This window comes from Myxine glutinosa, chromosome 8, assembly GCF_964187855.1.
Source record: "Myxine glutinosa chromosome 8, kmMyxGlut1.1, whole genome shotgun sequence".
In the NCBI taxonomy this organism is placed as follows: domain Eukaryota; kingdom Metazoa; phylum Chordata; class Myxini; order Myxiniformes; family Myxinidae; genus Myxine; species Myxine glutinosa.
Window position 1 is genome coordinate 19,491,596 of NC_136268.1, and position 24,254 is coordinate 19,515,849.

Consider the following 24,254-nt stretch of genomic DNA (forward strand, 5'->3'; position numbering starts at 1 on the left):
CCATCAATCCCCGTGTGAGTCAGTTTTGTCCCGTTTATCTGTGGTCTGTCGAGAATAAGATAAGTGTGTCTAAGTGCCTATCTTTCTATGCTGTCTCTCTCATCCTTGTAATCTAACCTTCCGCAATATTATAACCTCCTCCGGAGGTCTTGAGAACCGTACCCCTGGTGTCGTGTCATTTTAACCCAGCCGCTGTGTCCTTTCCTCAATTGATCTAGCGTAGCGCGACTCGGCCAACGTTCGAGTATAATCGGGTAACTTGTGCGAACACGGCGGCCATTCCGCTCGGCCCATCATAACATCTAAGTCGTGTCCGTAACAATTGGTGTCAGGAGTGTCGGATTCGGACCTGGGACTAAATTCATTTAGCCCAAATTTTGGAACACCAATTGTACCATTAGGGTAACAATTGGTGTCGAGGAGTGAGATTCGATCCGGAGCGCGTTTTACGCGCTCGAAATTATAACGGCGAAATTTGATTGTGTTTTACAAAATATAAAAACCCGAATTTTGAAAGTCGCGCTATGGCAGACCAAGTCGGCTGGGGTCCGGTAGAGGAGAGTGAGGCAGGGTCGATCCAGGACCAAAATGAGGGACAAGAGGAGAGCGAAGCAGTGAGGGTAGCAGACGCACAAAATAGCGTCGTTGCGCCCGACGTTGCGGGCGCGCAAAATGGCGCCTCGCAAGAGCGCGCGGTAGCCGAGCCCGCTGTATCAACGGGCTTTAACATGCAGCCGATTGACATGCAGGCCCTCATTGCGCAGCTACAGGCAGCTGTACAGATGAGTATGGGGAGCCAAATTGAGCGATTGAGTGAGCGATTGGAGGGCCAAATGGGGGTAATGGGAAACCAAATGGGGGTAATGGGGAACCGGATGGATGCTCAGGGTGAGCGATTGGAGGGCCAAATGGGGGCAATGAGGGACGAAGCGAGGGGTACCGGTGAGGGGTTAGACAACGGAATAAAAGAGGTGAAAAATGGGTTAATGGGGGTAGAAAACAGAATGGCCGCTCAAGAGAATCAAATGGAAGGGATGCAAAAGGGGTTAGAGGGGTTAGAAAACAGGATGGAAGGCAAATTGAGGGACATGAGGGACCAAGCGGAAAGGGAAGTTAAACAAATGGGGCAGCAGATAGAGGGGGTCAGAATGGGGGTAGAAACCAAACTGGATGCTCACAGGGAGGAAATGGAGCAGATGAGGGTGGCATCTGGGCAGGAGATGCAAGTGATGGGAGAGGAGATCAGAAGAGGTGTGAGTGAGGAGGTCGGAGGAGTGCGCGAGGAGGTGAGGCACTGTAAGGAGCGCATGGAGAAGGAGGTGAGAAAGGGGACTGTAAAATTGCAAGGGGGTATAGAGGAGTTGACGCTGGGAGTAGAACAACTGACAGTGGGACAAAAGGAGTTGGGGGACCAGGTAAAGAAGAACACAGCGGTAATAGAGGGTTTAAAATCGACACAGAAGGAGATGAAAAAGGACGTAGGGGTAATTAAAAAAGAGTGTCAGACGGTACATGAGGACCTGACGAGGAAAATGGACAAGGTGGTAGAGGTGATGGAGGTTAAAGAGCGGGAGGTGCGGGAGCACATCGAAAAAAATAAAAATGGAGTTAGAGGAAGAACTTAAAGGGGCGCACGAGGAGATGAAGGAGGTGAAGCAGAAATTAGAAGAAGTGGAAGAAGGGGTGAGCGAAATTAAAAAGCGACGGAGAGAGGATAAGAAAGAGATAAAGGAGGAAGTAAAAGAATTGGTCCAAAGTCTGTGTTCGGATCGTGATGATGTGCTCATTAACCGGATGAGGGATTCGCAGGTGATGGAGGAGAAGCGAAGAGAAAGAGGACCCGGTGTAAGTGGTGACCAATATGGTCGTGCGTATGATGCGCCAGGTGATTTAATAAGCTTGGGGGTCGAGATAGACCCGGATGTTCGTGAGAGGCCAAGAGTGAGGTGTATGGCTGGTCCGGAGGGTATGGAACGAGAGGTGCGAGGTGTGGGTGAGCAAGGTTGTGGTGGTATGGAATGGGTAGCGGGTTGCGGAGGTGTGACCCATGCATCGACACCAACAGGGGTAGTTGTTGGAGGGACCGGGGAGGCATGAGAGCCCCTTGGGGGTAATGTACTGTGGGGGCCCGGCCGGTTCGGCCCCGCGCTGACCCCGCAAGGTCGCTCCCCGCGCTCCAAACTTTGCGCGCATTCCATCTCCATCTCCGATAATGCCCCTATGCCTGCCGTCTCTCCAATCCCAATTTCGGTTATTTCTTTTTCAATTTGAATTAATTCTTTTTCTTTATTAAGCTCGACGACCGCTGGCGCTTATAAAATCAAATTTTCTAATTCTGCGGTCATCGGCTTCTCTATCCCCCGAGTCGTGATTTCTACCCCGGTCCACGTAACCATGCCTTGCTCAGCCTCGCTTTCCCCGCGCTTCTCAAGCCGCGCTACCCCATCGCATACCCCCGCAACCTTTCCGCTTGATCTGCTGTCTCTGTCCTTCCCCATCTGTTTTATCTCATATCTGGCTTTCTCCCTCGCTAACCCCTCATTTATTTCCTGGGCTTGGCCACCCACGACCTTCAAATGGCCCCCTAATTTGTTCTCGAATCCCCCCAATTTGCTTTCTAATCCCGCCAATTTGACTTCCCAATTGCTCCCCCATTCTGTTTTCCAAATTACTTAACCCCTCTTTCAATCCCCCAATTTGATTTCCCAATTGCTTACTATCGGCCCTCATTTCTCCCATCTCCTTACTCAATCCCCCAATTTGTTCCTGCGTCCTGTCCCCCGCCATTTGTATGGCTGCCTGAATCTGCGCCATGAGAGCTTGCATATCCGTCCATCCCACTTGCGCAGAGGGCACGGCCCTCGTCGCCACGTGCGAGGCGCCGCCATTTTGTGCGCCTGCAACCCCCACTACCGCACCTTCTTCATTTTCCTCCTCCATCTCTCCCAATTGTTCTTCCCTGGGGTCCTGGGTTAATTCTAACCCTTCCTCTACCCCCTCATTTCCCCCCACATCCGATCGCAATGGTTATCCATGGCATGATTCAAAATTTAGATGTTATATAAAATTTCGGCCGCTCGTAATTGACCAAATTTTTTCAAAATATAAAAAATTTGGTTCGGGTCCAAATCCCACTCCCCGACACCAATTGTTGCGGCCAATAGCACAATTGGTGTCCAAAATTTTGTCAAGCAAATTTAGTCCCAGGTTCAAAATCCCAACTCCTGACTACCAATTGTTACGGATCTCGGACATCAGCGCTCTCCCCTTATGAGGGGTGGGGGGGGGGGGGGGAGTTAATCCCCTTGTCTTTCTATCTGGCCGACCCGAGTCCTGCCGACCCGAGTCCTGGAAGTTATACGCTCCTTCCGGTCGGTATTAGGTAGGGTTATTGGTCAAAGTAGTCACAAATACCTACTTACTAACCCGACCGTAAAGCAGGGAAATAACTCCCGCTCGAACCACGGATATGATGGAAAATGCCGAGCAGATAGCAATCCGCGATCCGAGCCGTTAACAATGGGACTAAACCCGATTATAAGCGGTTACTATCATGCCACATTTACCCAATGATAGAAAAGAAGGATGCGATCGGATAAGAGGAAACCAAGAAAGAACAGGGCAATTTATTCACAATGTACAAGAAGGAGAAGAGGAAACGAAAGAATGTACAGGATAGGAAGAGGAAGAAGCAGTTACACAGGGCAGTCTTAAAACAGTCTTATTCTTAGTACCCAGGACAAACATACACACTCACACGGGGATTGTAGATGGTTGGGTGGAAGGTCCGGCGATTGGGTCCAGGCTCCGGTCGGCCCCAGTCCAGGCTTTGGTCCAGCGGCGAAACCTGGCAGGCAGCTCCGCGTATAGTGGAACGCGTCCGGACAATGTATATAACGGGGGGAAGCTGGTACGCTGCATACGTAATATGTGCTCTCGTGCCAAACGCCCCCTCTCCAAAGTCCTCTTAATCAGCGCGCCGTATATCTCATGAAGTAAGCCAAAGGTGCGCTCTCCCGGTAAAGTCCCTTCGCAAAGCAATTAAAACGCATTCGTCCAGAAAGAGTCCTGTTACAACGCGCACGCCTCCAACCAGTCCTTGAAAGGGCTTTGCGCTCGCTTATATATCTCGACCAGCAAAACGCTCCACGAGCCCAAAAGCCAAGCCTGTCGGAGAAGTTCCTTCAGCCCTGGTTGGCTGGTGAGGGCTTACCGGCTCCGCCTTTGACGGCTGGATGATGTGGCCACACCCTCTTCTTGGCGTTCCGCTCCCTTTCTCGGGCCTCACCGCGTGTCTTATGGCGGCGTTGAGCGAGCGCACAGGCAGCGAAGGCTGCCGCTGCTGGCAGAGGCGCGTATCAAATTGGGCGAACCATAGGGCAGACTGGAGGGCGTGTAATGGCGTCGCTTGGAGAGGGAGATTGCAAAATGAATGGATTGGGGACCTACTCTTATTTAATTGGCACAACGCAGATTCAACTATTGGAAACACGGCCTTATCTAAACACATACTAATGAAATAACTGAAGTCCTATGGTGGCCTATGTGTTGCTTGTGGCCTAACTCTGGGGTGCAACCTTTAACCTTTTAATGATGGGATATTTAAAAGAAAGTGTGGGTTCTAAAACTGCAACAGTATTATATCCTGCATAAAAAGATTCTTGCAAGCCGATTGGTTGAAATGGCACCACGTGACAAAAATTAGTGTTGTGGCAAGCAATAGTATTTCGCTGGTGTCACACACTATCATGTTTGTTGCATGAGCATGTATGGACAAGAAAATACCGACACGACATCAGCGAATATGGGATCATAAAAACCATGCGAAGGGGGAAAGAATGTGGTCGTTGATTGGATGGCCAATTTGCCGAATGGCGCTGGGTAACCTGTTCAGACTGCAGGAAGCCCAATGAGTGCTCCAAATCACCGCTGCTCCTCTAAATCGCCAGTGCCCCCCAAATCATTGCCAGTGCCCCCCTACCACCCGTGGACTCTCGAGCGCCCCCCTGAAAGTTCCCAGTGCCCACTGGGGGGTAATAATGGTGGAAATAATGATGGATGGAGATCAGAGTTTGGATCACGTGTAGGGACCACTTTGAGAACCTATATATGAGAGGTTTCCTTCCATCTTTCACCGTTCAGGAGATTAGCTTGCGCAGACAAACAAACAAAAACTTTCTTTTATAATGTAGAGAGATAAAGGGATGGAGTGATGATCAACTTTGAGAGTTTTGTGCAGAACGAGGTATGGATTGGAGGTTTATCACCCCAGCAGCGTCACACCAGAATGGCTCTGCGGAATCCCTGGTGAAAGGCTGTAAGTTTGCACTGAGAAAGGCCATCGGAGATCAGGTTTTAACGCCCTTTGAGCTATACACATGCCTGAATGTAGCAAACCTAGCCAACCAATGTGCCATTGGCCATGTTCCCAATTACCCAGATGGTGGAGTGTATCTGTGCCCAAACGATATGCTGCTCAGATGAGCATCGAGTGAAGTCCCTCAAGGACCCTTCAGAGAGACACGCAATCCGAGGCATCGAGTCGAGTGTGTGTAAAAGGTAGTCGATTCGCTTTGGAGACGCTGGACCAGAAACATGTTCCCATTGTTGGTGCCACAAAAATGAGGAATGTGGAGAGACTAAATGTTCATGAAGAGGATGTGGTCATGCTTTTTGACGCAAATGCTGTCAGAAGAAAGTGGAATATGTGGAGTGTTGTCCAGGTGTATCCTGGTTCTGACGGAAAAAAATCAGGAATGTCAAAGTAAGGCACAGAATGGTCAACTGAGTATCGGCGACCAATCACGAAGATTGCTGTTATATATCCAGCAGAAAGTAACTAGCTGACTAGATGAGGTGTATTCCCCATCGGGGGGAAGATGTTTCATGGAGGAAATCAAAATGGATGATATTTGGGAATAATGTTTTTTTGTGACACACTTTGTGAGGTCGATGCAAACAACGTCATGTGACCACGTGTACACGAGTGTGGAACAATCTCAAAGTCGTGATGTCTCTAACTCGGTGGGTAGACCAGAAAAATATGTCATCTGTGGAGACAGTGCTTGCAGAGTTTGAAGGAAATTGGACCATGTAGTTTAGAGAGTGTTCATCTTAAACTGCTTTTGTTTGCTAAACCGAGAGATAGGCCTACCAGCATCCTTCCAAAGAAGTGAGTTTATGAATGGAAAAGTGATGCTTTTATGGACAAATGGTGGACATTGTGCATCAATGTTGTTTCTTATAATGAACGTTGTACTGTGTTGGACATTGTATTATGAATACTAGTGGGGTCACACGTGGGAATCCCACGGGCATGGAGGTGTATCGTTGCGATCGGTTCAGCCGTTTTTGCGGTACCTGGGAGCGGACGGACAGACAGACAGACGGACGGACATTTGGTGAATTATAGTAAGATGGATGATCGATTTGTGCAATTAATGATTTGTCGAAGTCATGATGATCGTCAAGATATATGTTTCATGACCCAACGTCAATAGAAGTTTCATCACCTAATGTTTCATGACCTAATGTAAAATGCCTTTTTTGTTTGGTATTTTTCAGATCGAATGAACGTGATGTATACAGTTTGAAGCAGGATTGCTTGTGTCATTATGTTTATGGTTTCAATCAGTTTCACCGCAATGGCTGCCACAGGACAAATGTGCAATGGCCCAATAGCCAACAATATTCCCTCGGGATATATTTAATATTCCTTACATCATGCCAAGTGGCTTGGTTTTATCATCAAAGGCACAATTTTGTCATCTATCTGCTGTACTCTTTATTGAAGTAATCCATGTACTGTATGCACATGCAAGAAGAGGCTTGCCATTGGAATTGTTGTTTGCAGATAACCTTATGATTACAGCTGCCAGTGCAGAGGAACTGTATGCCAGTTTGGTGAGGTATCAAAAAAGTGTAGAGTCTACATTCCTCCAGAAATCATAGCAGTGATTATCTTTGAGTAATCCCAACCATCAATCATATCATCTTTCCCTATTTTACAATGAATGATAGAAGGGATGAGGAAAAGGTTGAGGTGATGTGGCCGTGTGGGCATGTGTGATGATGAAGGAGGAGAACCTAGTAAGTGTCACAGACCAAATAATGCAAGGAAAGTGGAGTAGAAGTCGGCGAAAGACATGATGTGATGTAGTTCTGCGGTCGGACGTCACAGTTGGTACAGAAACAGCCACGTTGGCAGCATCACTTGCTGTCGTGAGCGTTGGATCAGTGAATACCATGGGCTTCTAGGAAAGGTCAAAGATGATACGCGCAGCATGTAGATGGAGGATGGATGTGCCTTTAGAGGTTGTGGGGATCATGGTGGAAATAATGATGGATGGAGATCAGAGTTTGGATTAGTAAAAAAAAATCACCATCATGTACATCATAAATATAAGAATGCAGTGTATGTACGTAGAGCGGTCTGGTTTGCACAGTAATCGGTTTGCTTGGTTCCTTTGAGTCAGGCAGGTATGTAATGAGTGAAGGCAAAGTGGATGGCAAAGATGATGTAAGTACGTACAAAGTAATCCACCAACTTTAGTGGCACAGGCATGATGTACCCAGAGTCATCTTGCTGGATGTTTTTATTTGCTCTCATCGGATGACGACCACCTGTTTGCAGGGGTGAGTTGAGGTAAAATAACCACTTAAAAGAAGAGCAACAGCCAGCTATATCTTGTCTAGCAGACGGGCATGCACCGCATGACTAAACAACACATTTGTAATGCAAAAATCAGACAATGTTTTGCTTTAAGAAAAAAAACATTTATCTGCATTCCAGTGTTTTAAAGGTGAAATATTCTGTAAAGAATTGTGCAAATGTCCCTTATGAGGTCATCTACACACAGTCATGTGATCTAATTATGTATGTATGAGTGGAACAACTCAAAAAGCAGACAACCCTTTCAGCACACATTGTGACTTGCCGAATAGCATAATGTTCAAAATAATCCAGATAAACCGATGTGTGTGGTGTTCCCATCCAAGAACATCGCTCGTGATCCTTTGAGCGGGGGGCCAAATCCCAAATGCATTTTTTATTTTTCACACTCACCCCTGTAATGTCATCCAAGGCAAAAACACCGATCTCTCCATCCTCCCAGTGATCTTCGTTTGTATGCAACCCAAGGCTGCAGGGCAGCATCATTGCCTGAGGGTGCAATAGCTCGCCTACTCTTCGCGAAGGACACTGCGGGATCTTCAATGTCAACCAATAAATGGTGGCAGATGTGATGCCAGTTCAATGTCCATCCAAGGGCCGGCACACACATTGATGTATCGTCCTGCCCATGAAACGCCAAAATGCCATTTCATAGCTGGGTCGAAATTGGTGGTCTTTCTGTCTTCTACCGACTTCTATCTGGCCGAGCCCCCCCCCCCCCCACCCCAGCCCTGTCTGTGCTCTGTCCCCCAAAATACTCCTCCAGGTCGCACAAGATCTGCCAGCAACCCTCTTCTGGTGAAACTGCCAAAATCAAGACTCTCTGCTCAACTTCACTCTTTCATTGCTCTTTTCTCCCACCTCTGGAACAAACTCTCTCACTCTCTTCAATCCCACTCCTCCCTCCAGGTCTTCAAAACAGCTGTTCACCACCATCTCTTATCTTCCCCCATCCAAAACCTTGATCTTTTCTACCCCAGTTAATTCACCCCAGATCCACTTTAATGAAATACAAACTTCTTTCCTGCAAGTCCGAGCTCTGTCCATGTGTGTTTCACACTCCACCCCCTTCCCATGCCTCCTCTCTCCAAGCCCTCTCCCTCCCACAGATCTCCCGATGTCCCTGCTCTCAAATGTTGTACTTGTGTGCTTCCCCGTCTTTCCCCATCTTGTCTCCCACTCCCTTTATTTCGTCTTACAGTCACATAAAAAAGTAAGTAGACCCCATGTAAAGTTTTGACTTTTTCAACACATTTCAACATACAGCTATTTGATCTTCATCTATCTTTCATTCCAGTAATCTCTGTCTGTACGTTTGTACGTTTGTACGTTTGTCTGTGACCGCTGTTTCTCGACAACCACGGGTCCGATATACTTTTAACTTGCCAGGTATATTGCTGGGGACCCGAGGATGTGCCTTTTCAAGGTTTCATATTAATCGGACAATTACTTACCGAGCTATGTCCAAAAAACGATTCAACCAATCAGAGAGCAGCGAACGATCGCGTGTGCCGAACGTGGCGGGCACACTCTGCCTCGGATGGCACATTTGAGAGCGTATTCATTTATTTCACGTTTGCAAACTATGTTGGCGTTAAACTATGTTTTACAACTAATAAAAACGAATTTGCGATTCATTCGCTTTCCTGCGCGTTTGTGCACGCGATGGCGATTTCTTTACCAAACTCCGGAAGCCGTTCGCTTTGGACCAAACCATTGCATGTAAATAGAGGGGGGGGATTGTCACCACTCGCAAGCCGTTCGCTTTGGACCAAACCATTTCATGTAAATAGAGGGGGGGGATATAATTTTAGATATAGATATAGTACGGGCATGCCCTAGTCTATCTATAATTCCAGTAATCTCTGTCTGTACGTTTGTCTGTGACCGCTGTTTCTCGACAACCACGGGTCCGATATACTTTTAACTTGCCAGGTATATTGCTGGGGACCCGAGGATGTGCCTTTTCAAGGTTTCATATTAATCGGACAATTACTTACCGAGCTATGTCCAAAAAACGATTCAACCAATCAGAGAGCAGCGAACGATCGCGTGTGCCGAACGTGGCGGGCACACTCTGCCTCGGATGGCACATTTGAGAGCGTATTCATTTATTTCACGTTTGCAAACTATGTTGGCGTTAAACTATGTTTTACAACTAATAAAAACGAATTTGCGATTCATTCGCTTTCCTGCGCGTTTGTGCACGCGATGGCGATTTCTTTACCAAACTCCGGAAGCCGTTCGCTTTGGACCAAACCATTTCATGTAAATAGAGGGGGGGGATATAATTTTAGATATAGATATAGTACGGGCATGCCCTAGTTTCTACAATATTGATAGATAAAGGTGATATAATATAACAAATATCATGAAACATTTACATTTTGTAGTCCATTGTATGATTTAAATAAACATGAATGCAAATTTCGCATGTGGAAAAAGTAAGTACACCCCTACATTTATCACGACTTCAAATACCTAAAATTAGAATCAGGTGCACCAGCTCAGGTGCAAATGATTAGAACATCGTTAGAGAGGATCTTGGAGGAACCTGTCTTATTTAAACCTCAGACATTTAGTTTGGTTTGCTCTTTGTTGTTGAAGTGTGCGGCATCACCATGCCTAGATCAAAAGAGCTCTCTGAGGCCTTCAGAAAGAAGGTTATATATTCCTACGAGTCTGGGAAGGGATTTAAAAAGATCTCCAAACAATTTGAAATCAATCGTTCGACTGTCCGGAAGATCATCGACAAGTGGAGAAGATTCCAAACAACTGCCAACTTGTTCAGGCCAGGCCGCCCCAGCAAATTCAGCCCGAGAGCAGACCGCAAGATGCTGAAAGAAGTCTCTAAGAACCCCCAGAATGTCATCACGGGACCTACAGGTAGCTCTAGCCACTGTTGATGTCAAAGTGCACGAGTCTACCATTAGAAAGAGGCTGCACAAATTTGATCTACATGGGAGGTGTGCCAGGAGGAAACCTTTGCTGTCCAGAAAGAACATCAGGGCAAGACTAAAGTTTGCCAATGAACACCTAGGCAAAGACCAGCACTTCTGGAACAATGTGCTCTGGACAGATGAGTCAAAGGTAGAGCTATTTGGCCACAGTACCAGAAGACATGTTTGGCGAAAACCAAAGACAGCATTTGACCACAAGAACCTGATACCAACTGTAAAGCATGGTGGTGGAAATATTATGGTTTGGAGCAGCTTTGCTGCATCAGGGCCTGGGCAGCTCACCATAATAGAATCCACTATGAATTCTTCATTGTACCAGAGGGTGCCTGAGGATAATGTGAGGCCATCTGTTGGAGAGTTGAAGCTCAACCAAAGGTGGACCTTGCAACATGACAATGACCCTAAGCATACCAGTAAATCCACCAAGGAATGGCTGAAAAGAAAGAAATGGAGGGTTCTGGAATGGCCAAGTCAAAGCCCGGATCTAAATCCCATCGATATGTTGTGGGGGGATTTGAAACGAGCTGTGCATGCAAGAAACCCCTCAAACATCGCACAGCTGAAAGAATTGTGCATGGAGGAGTGGGCAAAAATTTATCCGAGTCGATGTCAGAGACTGGTAGACAGTTATAAGAAACGCCTACTTGAGGTTGTTTCTGCCAAAGGGGGCAATACCACCTATTAGAGCCAAGGGTGTACTTACTTTTTCCACATGCGAAATTTGCATTTATGTTTATTTAAATTATACAATGGACGACAAAATGGAAATGTTTCATGATATTTGTTATATTATATCACCTTTATCTATCAATATTGTTGAAATGAAGATCAAATAGCAGTGTGTTGAAATATGTTGAAAAAGCCAAAACTGTACATGGGGTGTACTTAATTTTTCAAGTGACTGTATGTGTCCGTTTGTTTTTTTTGTCATTAATGTTAGCTCTTACACGAGCCTCAATCTTGTATACCAAGAAAGAAAAAAATTCAAACCCAGGCTAGACAGCTTAAAATGAGTGTGCACACCAGTGAAATATGTGTAATACGAACTCCTCCATGTAAGCCTTAGATAAATTAACAATAAAAATTGTGATAATGTCATTCACGAAAGAAAGAATAGAAACCAATAGAGAGTGTACAAGTGGGTGTAAGAAATGAACGGTACCTCCAGAGGAACAGTTGTGGATCAGGGCTGCCGGTTTGAGTGTAAAGTTGGATTTTGCCGGAGTGGAGTGGTTTATAACACCGATGTTGCAGTCTTTGGGACGGGGTTGAACAAAAATGGAGAAAACTATGTCATCGACGGGAAATTGCACAGTGACCAGAGACACATTCTCTTAAAAAATGTGTTCGTCTTTGGAGCCAATGTTTCCTCATCCATCAACATATTTTCAATACAATCTTGTAAACAAAAAAAAGAAGAAAAAAAGTAATGCACGTAACAAAGAATAAAAACCAATAGAGAGTGTACGAGTGGGTGTCAGAAATGAACAGTACCTCCAGCTGAACTGTCGTGAATCAGGGCTGCTGCTTTGAGTTTCAAGTTGGATTTTGCCAGATTGGAGTGGTTCATGTCACCGATGTTGCAGTCTTTGGGACGGGGTTGAACAAAAATGGAGAAAACTATGTCATCGACGGGAAATTGCACAGCGACCAGAGACACATTCTCTTAAAAAATGTATTCGTCTTTGGAGCCAATGTTTCCTCATCAACATATTTTCAATACGATCTTGAGAAAGCGTTGAAATGAGAAAACAGAGAAATTTTAGGCCTGCAAAAGAAAACTTCAAAAGAGTTTGAGATTATTTTTAAGGAATAAATGACACAAAGTGCAACCTGATGCCTGTTTTTTCCTTTTTTTCTGAATGCAAATAACTCGATACCATACCTGGTTGAGCTGGGGTACTCAGCAGACAGGATGCATCCGTTTCCAAAGGTGGTGGGCTGTGCACCAACTGCAGAGACACGCACACAAATTACGACATTGCACACCCTTCTTGGCAACAGCTTTAAAAACAACTAGAGAGTTCATAGAATACTTTCGCCATGCTTTCTTGAGAAAAAAGGACATGGACATGGGCTGTAAGCGGCAAATTGGATTGGTCAAGATGATGTAAAATGCTGTAATATTTTGTCCAATTACTGCCAAAGGAAAGGTTTTTGAAAGTGGCAAAAAGGACGATTTGTATTCTCCAGTGTTCAAATATATATTTTCAATTGAAACAAAGTAAAAGTTTTCAAAAATGATGAAAAATATTTTAAAAGTTGAAGAATTTTTTGGGAAGTTTACCACCGTTGATGCAGCGTCTTTCACACCACATTAGTTAACACGTTAGTTATTTGTTATTAGTTATATGAGTTATTATATTATATATTATTATGAGTAATATTATTGTTATTAGTTATTATATTATATATTAATTATTATATTATATTAGTTATGTTCTTCCTTAATTAGTTATTTGTGCTTGTTTGTGTCCTTTCTGACATCCTCAAAAACAGTAAGTTTGATGATTCAATTCTTTTCAATTCTATTTGACTGCCAGACAGGCAGAGTGACAATATGATCTCACTCCACTCAGCACATGAGCGATCAAGACAAATTCGGAGCCAAAGTCCTGTTAAATTACATGTTCAGTTTCTGATTCATGTTGCAACTCGTGTTCAAAATATAACGTTCGATTGGGATTAACTTGTTCCTCGATCATAAACTGACGTTGTGGACAGACAGACAAACTGAACAAATTGCTTAAGCCCACTTTTCACTTCATGCCACGGAATAAAAATGTAACATAATTAGCTCACCTGGACTTCAATCCAGTGAGCTTATGTGATTGAGCAGAGTCCATTGGTAAGTCAGTCAGCCAGAGAGTGAGTGAAAGCTAAAGTCAAGAGCCAAAGTCAGAGTCTGTAAACACTTCAGTCATTTTCGGTTGAACCATGATGAAACTTGACCTCATCCTTCATATCTGATGCTTAACGAAGGTGCATTGACAGCATCAACATCTGCGCTCATTAACTGGTTGAAATCAGGCCGAAAACGCAAAAAAATACCTGCCCTTACCGACAGAGGGCATTGCATCAGCAGCAAAACTTGATGACGTCATTGGCGATTGCTGCTGACGTATGTGAGTTTCGGGACCCGTGCTCCTATTTTTAATGAGTGTTGTCCATAATCTCACAATAAAGGCTTTTTGAAAATTTGATGACAAATGCTCAATTTATGGTTTCAAAAAAGTTATAACCAGGAGGCACAAGCAAACCTGCACACACACGCAAAACCCATCTCCCGCTACCTGGAGGACGGGATAATTATGGCAGAGTCGTTCGGATGGACATCTCACCTCGTTTTCCTGACGACGCCACTGGTACCATTTCATCGCTTTGGGATAGGTTGGAGGAGAAGATCAGGAAGTTAACTTTTGAACCCCATTGTTTGCAATATCTTTGATGTACATCAGAACATCTAAGAGCCACGCTGTAAATATAAAAGCCATGCTGAGCAAATATCCCACAGTGTCTTACAATGAAGAGTAGGTTTGCGTTATCATCGGCATCCTGAACAAAATACAAATCCCTGTCCCAACCTACAGGAATGATGTAACCCGCAGCAACGTGCTGCATATCAGAGAAGATACCCTTCTCCTCTACCCTCTACCCTACCTTATGTTCCCTTATGAACAGTACATCTCCTATTTATTGCAACCTTATAATTCTAGCCCCACTCCATACATTCTCGCCCCAATCCATACGTATGTGTAAAATAGATGGCCTCAGTTGCTCTGCAAAAATTGCTCGTCAATGGATTGGTGGACGGTATACCAAAACTGCATGGTGTTAGCTGACTGAAGCTATAAACAAGATATGCACGTATTATCGGAGAGGATAAAACAATGAAAACCAACAGTCTTTAAACTCAGGATGATGCAAATGGGGAAATAAATGTTTTCCACTCCAAATATGAATCAATGATGTATTTTTTAAAAACTCGATAATCATACATCTGACACATCTGACCACATCTGACATCTGTCCATGTGTGGCTCACACATCTGACCATAAGATGTAACAGAAACTTTAAACATCAACGTATGTAATTGCATCGCAGTCTGCAGTTACTGTAAAACGAGACAAACTCTAACAGCAGCGTAGCCAGGCTTGTAAAATATTATAAACCACAAACACATGATTAGCTTTTTATCGTGTGAAGTTCTTCCTTGGCACACCTGAGCTCCTCACCACATACAAGGCTTTCATCCGCAGCTCAATGAAAAACTGTTCTCCCCTCTAGGCCGGTGCTCCTGCCTCACACCTAGCTCGGGTTCACGCTGTTGAAACCAAAGCTTTCAGAATCATTGGAATCTCCCGCGATGAAGCTGACTCCGAGGACCTTTCATTCACTCACCGCAGGCAGGTTGGTGGTCTTTCTGTCTTCTGCCGACTCCTATCTGGCCTTGCTCCCCCAGCTCTCTCTGTGCTCTGTCCCCCAAATATTCCTGCAGGTCGCACAAGATCTGCCAGCAACCCTCTTATGGTTAAACTGCCAAAATCTAGACTCTCTTCTCACCTTCACTCCTTTATTCCTCGTTACTCCCATCCCTGGAACAAACTCCCTCACTCTCTTCAATCCCACTCCTCCCTCCAGGTCTTTAAAACAGCTGTTCACCACCCTCTCTTATCTTGCCCCATCCAAAACCTTGATCTCTTCTACCCCCGTCTATTCACCCCAGATCCACTTTTTTTTTGAAATACCGACTTCTTTCTTTCCTGGAAGTTCTAGCAGTGTCCATGTGTTTTATACCTTTACCACCCCCCCCCCCCACCTTTCTATGCTTCCTCCCCCCCAAGCCCCCACCGTCCGACGGAGTTGATCTTCCGTTGTCCCTATTCTCTGCTGTTGTACTTCTGTGCTTCCCTCTTTCTGCCAATTTTGTCTCCCGCTCCCTTTATTGTATGTTTTCTGTGTCAGTTTTTTTTTGTGATTTTTGTTGGATTCTTACCCGAGCCTCGATCTTGTATACAAAAAAAAAACAAAGAAGGTTATTCACGTAACAAAGAATAAAAACCAATAGAGAGTGTACGAGTGGGTGTAAGAAATGAACGGTACCTTCAAATGAACAGTCGTGAATCAGGGCTGCCGGTTTTAGTTCAAAGTTGCGTTTTGCCAGAGGGGAGTGGTTCTTATCACCGATGTTGCAGTCTTTGGGACGGGGTTGAACAAAAATGGAGAAAACTATCTCATCGACGGGAAAATGCACAATGACCGGAGACACATTCTCTTAAAAAATGTATTCGTCTTTGGAGCCAATGTTTCCTCATCAACATATTTTCAACACGATCTTGAGAAAGCGCTGAAATAATAAAACAAAAAGAAATTTTATGCCTGCAAAAGAAAACGTCAAAAGGGTTTGAGATTATTTTTAAGGAATAAATGATAAAAAAGTGCAACCTGATGGCTGTTTTTTCCTTTTTTTCTGAATGCAAATAACTCGATACGATACCTGGTTGAGCTGCGGTACTCAGCAGACAGGATGCATCCGTTTCCAAAGGTGGTGGGCTGTGCACCAACTGCAAAGACACGCACACAAATCACGACACTGCACACCTTTCTTGGCATGTTTTTTTTATAGCTCATCTGGAACGTAGTTCCGGTCAGCCTATGCGATGGCGCGTCGTCCATCCGTCAGTCCGTAAACACTTGCAACTTCTTCTCCAAAACTGCTGTTGTGATTGTGACGAAACTTGGCACAAATGATATTTCGGATGCTGCAACTCAAGTTTGTCGAGGTCTTCGGGGGACTACCGTGATCAAAGTGGATCCAAGTTTGACCCCTCCATCCCCTAAAATAGGAATTTGCTTTTTCCTCTGAAACTACACATACTATTTCGATGAAACTTGATCACAACCTTCATCACCCGTGATGTATCAAAGCTTGTTCACGGAATTAAAAAAAAAATCAGGCCCTAAGGTAGTCATGGAGGGAAGGAGGGGAGGGAGGGTTAACCCCCTAAAATAGGTATTTTTTTTGTTTGCTTGTTTAAAGTCTTATGATTACTTTAGTATATGATTGTACATGCTGCCCTGTCTCCAAGCAACCATTGAAATTGGCTTAAAATACTGTGATACTGTTTAAAATACCTTTAGTCAGTGTAGAATACTGTCTTATTCTACCAGGTGAGTGCCATGGGGGTATTGCCCCTATTTTTAAAAAATCTACATTGATTATATTGTATATTGGTCCACAGACCATCATGCACTTGCAGAAAAGTATGTACAATTTTGTAGACAAACTGAATGTAACACAGCTAGAATGGGAAGGGGAAAAGCGGGGACGAAACAGGAAAGGAACAAACTAACCGGCAACTAACAGACAAAAAGAGGTGAGGGAGACGGGGAAATATTATTACCTCCGCGACCAAAGGTTGATGGAGGTTATGTTTTCACCTCTGTCTGTCTGTCTGTTTGTGAACAAGTATCTCAAAAAACGTTGTGGCCGGATTCGGACGAAACCTGGCAGAGAGGTAGCGTATGTGACAAGGATGAAATGATTAGATTTTGGTGAAGATCCAGATTCGGATCCGGCTACTACAATTTTTTATGTGATTCTTCACCATTGGGAGATTGGGCCAAAAATGATACATAGCAGGATATCTCAAAAAGTTATCGACGGATTTGGATGAACCTTGGTAGACAGGTTGTGTGTGTGACAAGGACTAATGGATTCGATTTTGGTGAATATCTGAAAATGGATTCGGATATGAGAATTATTTAATTTTTCTAAGTGATGCTTCACCATTGATAGATCGGGTTAAAACTGATATATAACCTGATATTTAAAAAAGTTATGGACGAGTTATGAATAAACATGGAGGAACGAGTTGGTTAGGTGACAAGAACAAGCCGACTAGATTTTGGTTCAGGTCCGAATCCAGATCCGGCCTATCAGTGGGATACAAAACGTAAACTGTTCACCAGGCGGAGGTATGCTCGCTACCAGGTGCTGTGCTAGTTATATCATATAATCATAGATAATTGAATGAAATATGAATGAATGATCGTTTTGACGCCATTTTTCCCCACGAGAGCGGGGGTTAGCCTTGCGGGCCCCATGACCTCATGGTTCCCTGTTTGAGGCAATGTTTTTATGGCAGGATGCCCTTCCTGACGCCAACCCTTAGTCGCCTCTTATGATGCGCAGGTATATGGTGTACCTATTCTAAATCGGGGTACACACCGTGATCATTCATCCCAGCAAGCTGGTACTCAATTTGCCGACCTCGGAAGGATGACAGGCTGAGTCAACCCCCCTGACGTTAATTCAGCGATAGATCGGGATTCGAATCCAGGATCCTATGATCCCAAGCCTGCACCCGAACCGCTAAGGCAACACCAGGCTTATAGATAATTATGCGATAGATAATTCTATCGACACGATATCGATAATATACGATATCATAATATACGATAGATAACACCAACCACTAGATAATTATACGATATAATTAATTATTATTTCAAAAGTAAATCTCTGTACGAAGTTACACTCACTGACTGACAGATAGACGACAATAGACTCTCTCATCCCTTCAGGAACGGCTGAGAGTAAACGATCTATATCAAGGTAGATCTGTGCGTGGACACACTCACTGACGTCCAGATCGATTACAATAGTCCTTTCGGTGAAAAGGTGTGAAGATCAATAGAAATGAACATGAAACATTCTGAAACAAACAAGACGAACTGGCTAACAGGACGAACTTAATTTTGTTACAGCTCAAGCAATAAAAGTGAAAAAAACTAAAAATGTATCTTAAAATGAAAAGCCCATCCGCATCTGATTTGTACTCGAACGAAACTATATGAAAACAACAGCTTAAAAAACAACTGGAGAGTTCATAGAATACTTTCGCCATGCTTTCTTGAGAAAAAAGGACGTGGACATGGGCTGGAAGCGGCAAATTGGATTGGTCAAGATGATGTAAAATGCTGTAATATTTTGTCCAATTACTGCTAAAGGAAAGGTTTTTGAAAGTGGCCAAAAGGGCGATTTGTGTTCTCCAGTGTTCAAATATATATTTTCAATTGAAACAAAGTAAAAGTTTTTAAAAAGATAAAAAAGATTTTAAAAGTTGTAGATTTTTTTGGAAGTTTACCACCGTTGATGCAGCGTCTTTCACACCACCTTAGTTAACACGTTAGTTATTTGTTATTAGTTATATTAGTTATTATATTATATATTATTATGAGTAATATTATGATCATTAGTTATTACATTATATATTAGTTATTATATTATATTAGTTATGTCATGAGTTAATAAGTTATTTGTGCTTGTTTGTGTCCTTTCTGACATCCTCAAAAACAGTAAGTTTGATGATTAAATTGTTTTCAATTCTATTTGACTGCCAGACAGGCAGAGTGACAATATGATCTCACTCCACTCAGCACATGAGCGATCAAGACAAATTCGGAGCCAAAGTCCTGTTAAATTACATGTTCAGTTTCTTATTCATGTTGCAACTCGTGTTCAAAATATAACGTTCGATTGGGATTAACTTGTTCCTCGATCATAAACTGACGTTGTGGACAGACAGACAAACTGAACAAATTGCTTAACCCCACTTTTCACTTCATGCCACGGAGGAAAACTGCAACATAATTAGCTCACCTGGACTTCAGTCCGGTGAGCTTATGTGATTGAGCAGAGTCCATTGGTAAGTCAGTCAGCCAGAGAGTGAGTGAAAGCCAAAGTCAAAAGCCAAAGTCAGAGAGTCTGTAAACACTTCAGTCATTTTCGGGGAACCAAAGATATGATTTTGATGAAACATGGCAACATGCTTCATATCTGATGCTTAGCGAAGGTGCATTGACAGCATCAACTTCTGCGCTCATTAACTGGTTGAAATCAGGCCTAAAACGCAAAGAATACCTGCCCTTACCTTCAGAGGGCATTGCATCAGCAGCAAAACTTGATGACGTCATTGACAGTTGCTGCTGATGGATGTGAGTTTCAGGACCCGTGCTCCTATTTTTAATGAGTGTTGTCCATAATCTCACAATAAAGGCTTTTTGAAAATTTGATGACAAAAGCTCAATTTATGGTTTCAAAAAAGTTATAACCAGGAGGCACAAGCAAACCTGCACACACACGCAAAACCCATCTCCCGCTACCTGGAGGACGGGATAATTATGGCAGAGTCGTTCGGATGGACATCTCACCTCGTTTTCCTGACGCCGCCACTGGTACCATTTCATCGCTTTGGGATAGGTTGGAGGAAAAGATCAGGAAGTTAACTTTTGAACCCCATTGTTTGCAATATCTTTGATGTACATCAGAACATCTAAGAGCCATGCTGTAAATATAAAAGCCATGCTGAGCAAATATCCCACGGTGTCTTACAATGAAGAGTAGGTTTGCGTTATCATCGGCACCCTGAACAAATTACAAATGCCTGTCCCAACCTACAGGAATGATGTAACCCGCAGCAACGTGCTGCATATCAGAGAAGATACCCATCTCCTCTACACTCTCCCCTACCTTATGTTCCCTTATGAACAGTACATCTCCTATTTATTGCAACCTCATAATTCTAGCCCCACTCCACACGGATGTGGAAAATAGATGGCCTCAGCTGCTCTGCAAAAATTGCTCGTCAATGGATTGGTGGACGGTATACCAAAACTGCATGGTGTTAGCTGACTGAAGCTATAAACAAGATATGCACGTATTATCGCAGAGGATAAAACAATGAAAACCAACAGGCTTTAAACTCAGGATGATGCAAATGGGGAAATAAATGTTTTCCACTCTAAATATGAATCAATGATGTATTTTTAAAAAGCTCGTTAATCACACATCTAACATCATCTGACACATCTGACATTTGACATCTGCCATCTGTCCATGTGTGGCTCACACATCTGACCATAAGATGTAACAGAAACTTTAAACATCAACGTATGTAATTGCATCGCAGTCTGCAGTTACTGTGAAACGAGACAAAGTCTAACAGTGGCAGAGCCATGCTGGTAAAATATTAAAAACCACAAACACACATGATTAGCTTTTTATCGTGTGAAGTCCTTCCTTGGCACACCTGAGCTCCTCACCACATACAACGCTTTCATCCGCAGCTCAATGGAATACTGTTCTCCCCTCTGGGCTGGTGCCCCTGCCTCACATTCAGCGCGGCTTCACGCTGTTGAAACCAAACCTTTCAGAATCATTGGAATCTCCCGCGATGAAGCTGACTCCGAGGACCTTTCATTCACTCACCGCAGGCAGGTTGGTGGTCTTTCTGTCTTCTGCCGACTCCTATCTGGCCTTGCTCCCCCAGCTCTCTCTGTGCTCTGTCCCCCAAATATTCCTGCAGGTCGCACAAGATCTGCCAGCAACCCTCTTATGGTTAAACTGCCAAAATCTAGACTCTCTTCTCACGTTCACTCCTTTATTCCTCTTTACTCCCACATCTGGAACAAACTCCCTCACTCTCTTCAATTCCACTCCTCCCTCCATGTCTTTAAAACAGCTGTTCACCACCCTCTCTTATCTTCCCCCATCCAAAACCTTGATCTCTTCTACCCCCGTCAAGTCACCCCAGATCCACTTTTTTTTGAAATACCGACTTCTTTCTTTCCTGGAAGTTCTAGCAGTGTCCATGTGTTTTATATCTTTCCCACCCCCCACCCCCACCTTTCCATGCTTCCTCCCCCCCAAGCCCCCACCCTCCGACGGAGTTGATCTTCCGTTGTCGCTTTTCTCTGCTGTTGTACTTCTGTGCTTCCCTCTTTCTGCCAATTTTGTCTCCCGCTCCCTTTATTGTATGTTTTGTGTGTCAGTTTTTTTTGTGATTTTTGTTGGTTTCCTACCCGAGCCTCGATCTTGTATACAAAAAAAAAAAAAAAGGTAATTCCCGTAACAACAACAACAACAACATGCATTTTAAAGGCCATTTTCCCTGCTAGAGCGGGGGTTAGCCTTGCGGTCCCCATGACAATCTTCTCCATTTTGCCCTATTTTCTGCATCTCTCCTTGTTAACCCCCTTGCCCGCATTTCTTCTTCCACCATCTTTAGCCAAGTCTTTTTCGGTCTTCCCCGTCCTCTGCTTCCTTCTACATTCATTTCCATCACTCTTCTCAACCAGTCACTTTCATCCTTCCTCAACACATGACCAAACCATCTCAACCTGTTCCTCTTCACAGCATCAATCACAGGCTCTATTCCCATCATCTTTCGCAATTCATCATTTGTCTTCCTCTCTCTCAACGATACTCCACACATCCACCGAACCATTCGCATTTCCACCCTTTCCAACCTTCGTTGCTGCTCTACGTTCATTACCCATGTCTCGCTCCCATAAATCATAACACTTCTCACACATGCAGCATACACCTTTCCCTTCAGCTTCAACGACACTCCCCTCATCATCAGCACGCCACCCAGTTCCCGAAACTTCTTCCATGCACATCTCACTCGAGCAACCGTTGCCGAGTCTGATCCACCTTCTCCATTCAGCATGTCTCCGAGGTAGCAAAATGTTTTCACACCTTCCAGCTTCACGCCGTCTCCAAGATCCAACTCAACATTTCCGCCATCTGCAGCTCCCGCTGTGCACACCTTACATTTGAATGTAGCTGCCACACTGGTTAATGACCCTCTCAGACCACTACATTTTTGATGAACCAACTCAGCGCACATTGTACATTGAATGGAGTTCAATCCGACACCCTTCCTACACACAGCACAGGGCCACTTCCCAGTTCTTTCCACATCACCACATGCTTTACCACTTGCCATCACCTTCGTCTTTCCGATATTCACCTTCAGACCTTTTGTCTCCATACATTCCTTACACGTGTTCATCTTTTCCTTCAGTCCATCCATACTTTCCGCAATCAACACCAGATCATCTGCATACAACAACTCCCAAGGTAAACCTTCCTTTACGTTCTGAGCCAGCACCTCCATCACAGCTACAAATAGTAGTGGACTTAGTACCGACCCCTGATGCACTCCCACCTTCACCTCAAACTCACCACTGTTCCCGTCCTTCGTCCTTACAGCTGTGCGCGCTCTTTTGTACATTGCCATCACTACTCTGATCAACCATTCCTCCACTCCTAACTTCCTCAATGCCCATGTCAATACTTTGCGTGGTACCCTATCGAATGCTTTCTCCAGATCAACAAACCCAAGAAACAACTTCTTCCTCTTCTCCATGTACTTCTCCTGCAACTGCCTCCCAATGAAAAGCGCGTCTGTCGTTCCTCTTCCTGGCATGAATCCAAACTGCATTTCGTCGATCTTCACTTTCTTCCTTATCCTCCTCTCCAACACCCTTTCCAATACCTTCATTCCATGCTCCAATAACTTTATCGCTCGGTACGAGCCACACTCCAGAGGGTCACCTTTCCCCTTGTATAGAGGAATGAGGGTACTCAGTTCCCAATCCACTGGAATGCGGCCTTCTTTCACCACCAGATTACAGATCTCTGTCATTCTCTTCACACCCCAACTTCCTGCTGCCTTCAACATATCTCCCACAACTCCCGTCGGCCCTCCCGCTTTTCTACCCTTCATTGCTTTTATCGCTTCCTCAACTTCCTTCTCAGTTATCTTCTCTGCCGGTCCTAAAACAGGGTTACTCTCTATGTTGCCATCCCATTCATTCTCTGTATTCAACAGCATTTCCATATATCTTTTCCATCTTCCTTTAATTACATCTGGGTCGACAACGATTTGTCCCACTTCATCCTTCAAGCAACTCACCCCCATCACATCACACCTCTCTTTCGCTATCTGCTTTGCAATCCTGAATACTGCTTTCTGACCCTCTTCCGAATCCAAGCGTTCTCCGAACATTTTCCTACATGCCTCCTGCGCCTTTGCTACCTCTTTCTTTGCAGCCTTCCTGGCTGCCTTATAACTTTCATGCTCTGCTGTTTCTGCTCCCGTACCCTTCGCCTTCTGCCACTCCTTGAACTTCTTCCTCTTCTCGTCAATCCTCTTTCCAACTTCATCATCCCACCACCATGTTTCCGAGTGCCTCGGTGGTCCTTTTGTCCATCCACATACCTCACCAACGGCTCCCAACAGACAAGCTTTCATTGACATCCAACCACTTTCAAGCTCAACCACATCATCCTCGACCCTACTCAGCCTCTCTTTTAATGCCTCCCTTACTGTCACCTCTTTCAATCTCCACACCTTCATTCTCGGTTGGTACTTCACCCGCCGAGCTCTCCTCGCACCTTTCACCCTTACGTCGCAGACAACCAAGTGGTGCTGTGAAACAGCCTCCTCCCCCGGGATCACCTTTGTGTCCCGGAGGTGCCCCCTATCTCGCCTACGCACCATCAGGTAGTCAACGGTTGTCGTCGACCCACCTGACGTGTATGTAACAAGCTTATTATCCTCTTTCTGGAACTGAGTATTACAAATCAACAATTCAGCTCCATCAGCAAACTCCAAAATCCTTTCACCTTCTCCATTTCTCACACCATATCCGTAACCCCCATGAACTCCGTCAAAACCATCCATACTCCTTCCCACATGTCCATTTAGGTCTCCTCCTACCACAACAACTTCCTCATCTTTCACGTTTTCCATCAGCTTCTCTATCG

The 24,254-nt window shown here is 44.5% G+C and overlaps 1 protein-coding gene across 1 annotated transcript in view; it reads right to left on the bottom strand.

Annotated features, from left to right (window-relative positions):
* The window catches only part of LOC137415068 (uncharacterized), a 136,877-nt gene that overhangs the window by 81,874 nt on the left and 30,749 nt on the right, over positions 1 to 24,254 (bottom strand). Inside the window, exons 2-4 of the mRNA XM_078783932.1 lie at positions 12,518 to 12,584; positions 12,127 to 12,219; positions 7,532 to 7,623 (exon numbers count right to left, since the gene is read on the bottom strand). Coding sequence (XP_078640058.1) covers positions 7,532 to 7,623; positions 12,127 to 12,219; positions 12,518 to 12,584 — 252 coding nt within the window. The remainder of the gene's footprint in view (positions 1 to 7,531; positions 7,624 to 12,126; positions 12,220 to 12,517; positions 12,585 to 24,254) is intronic.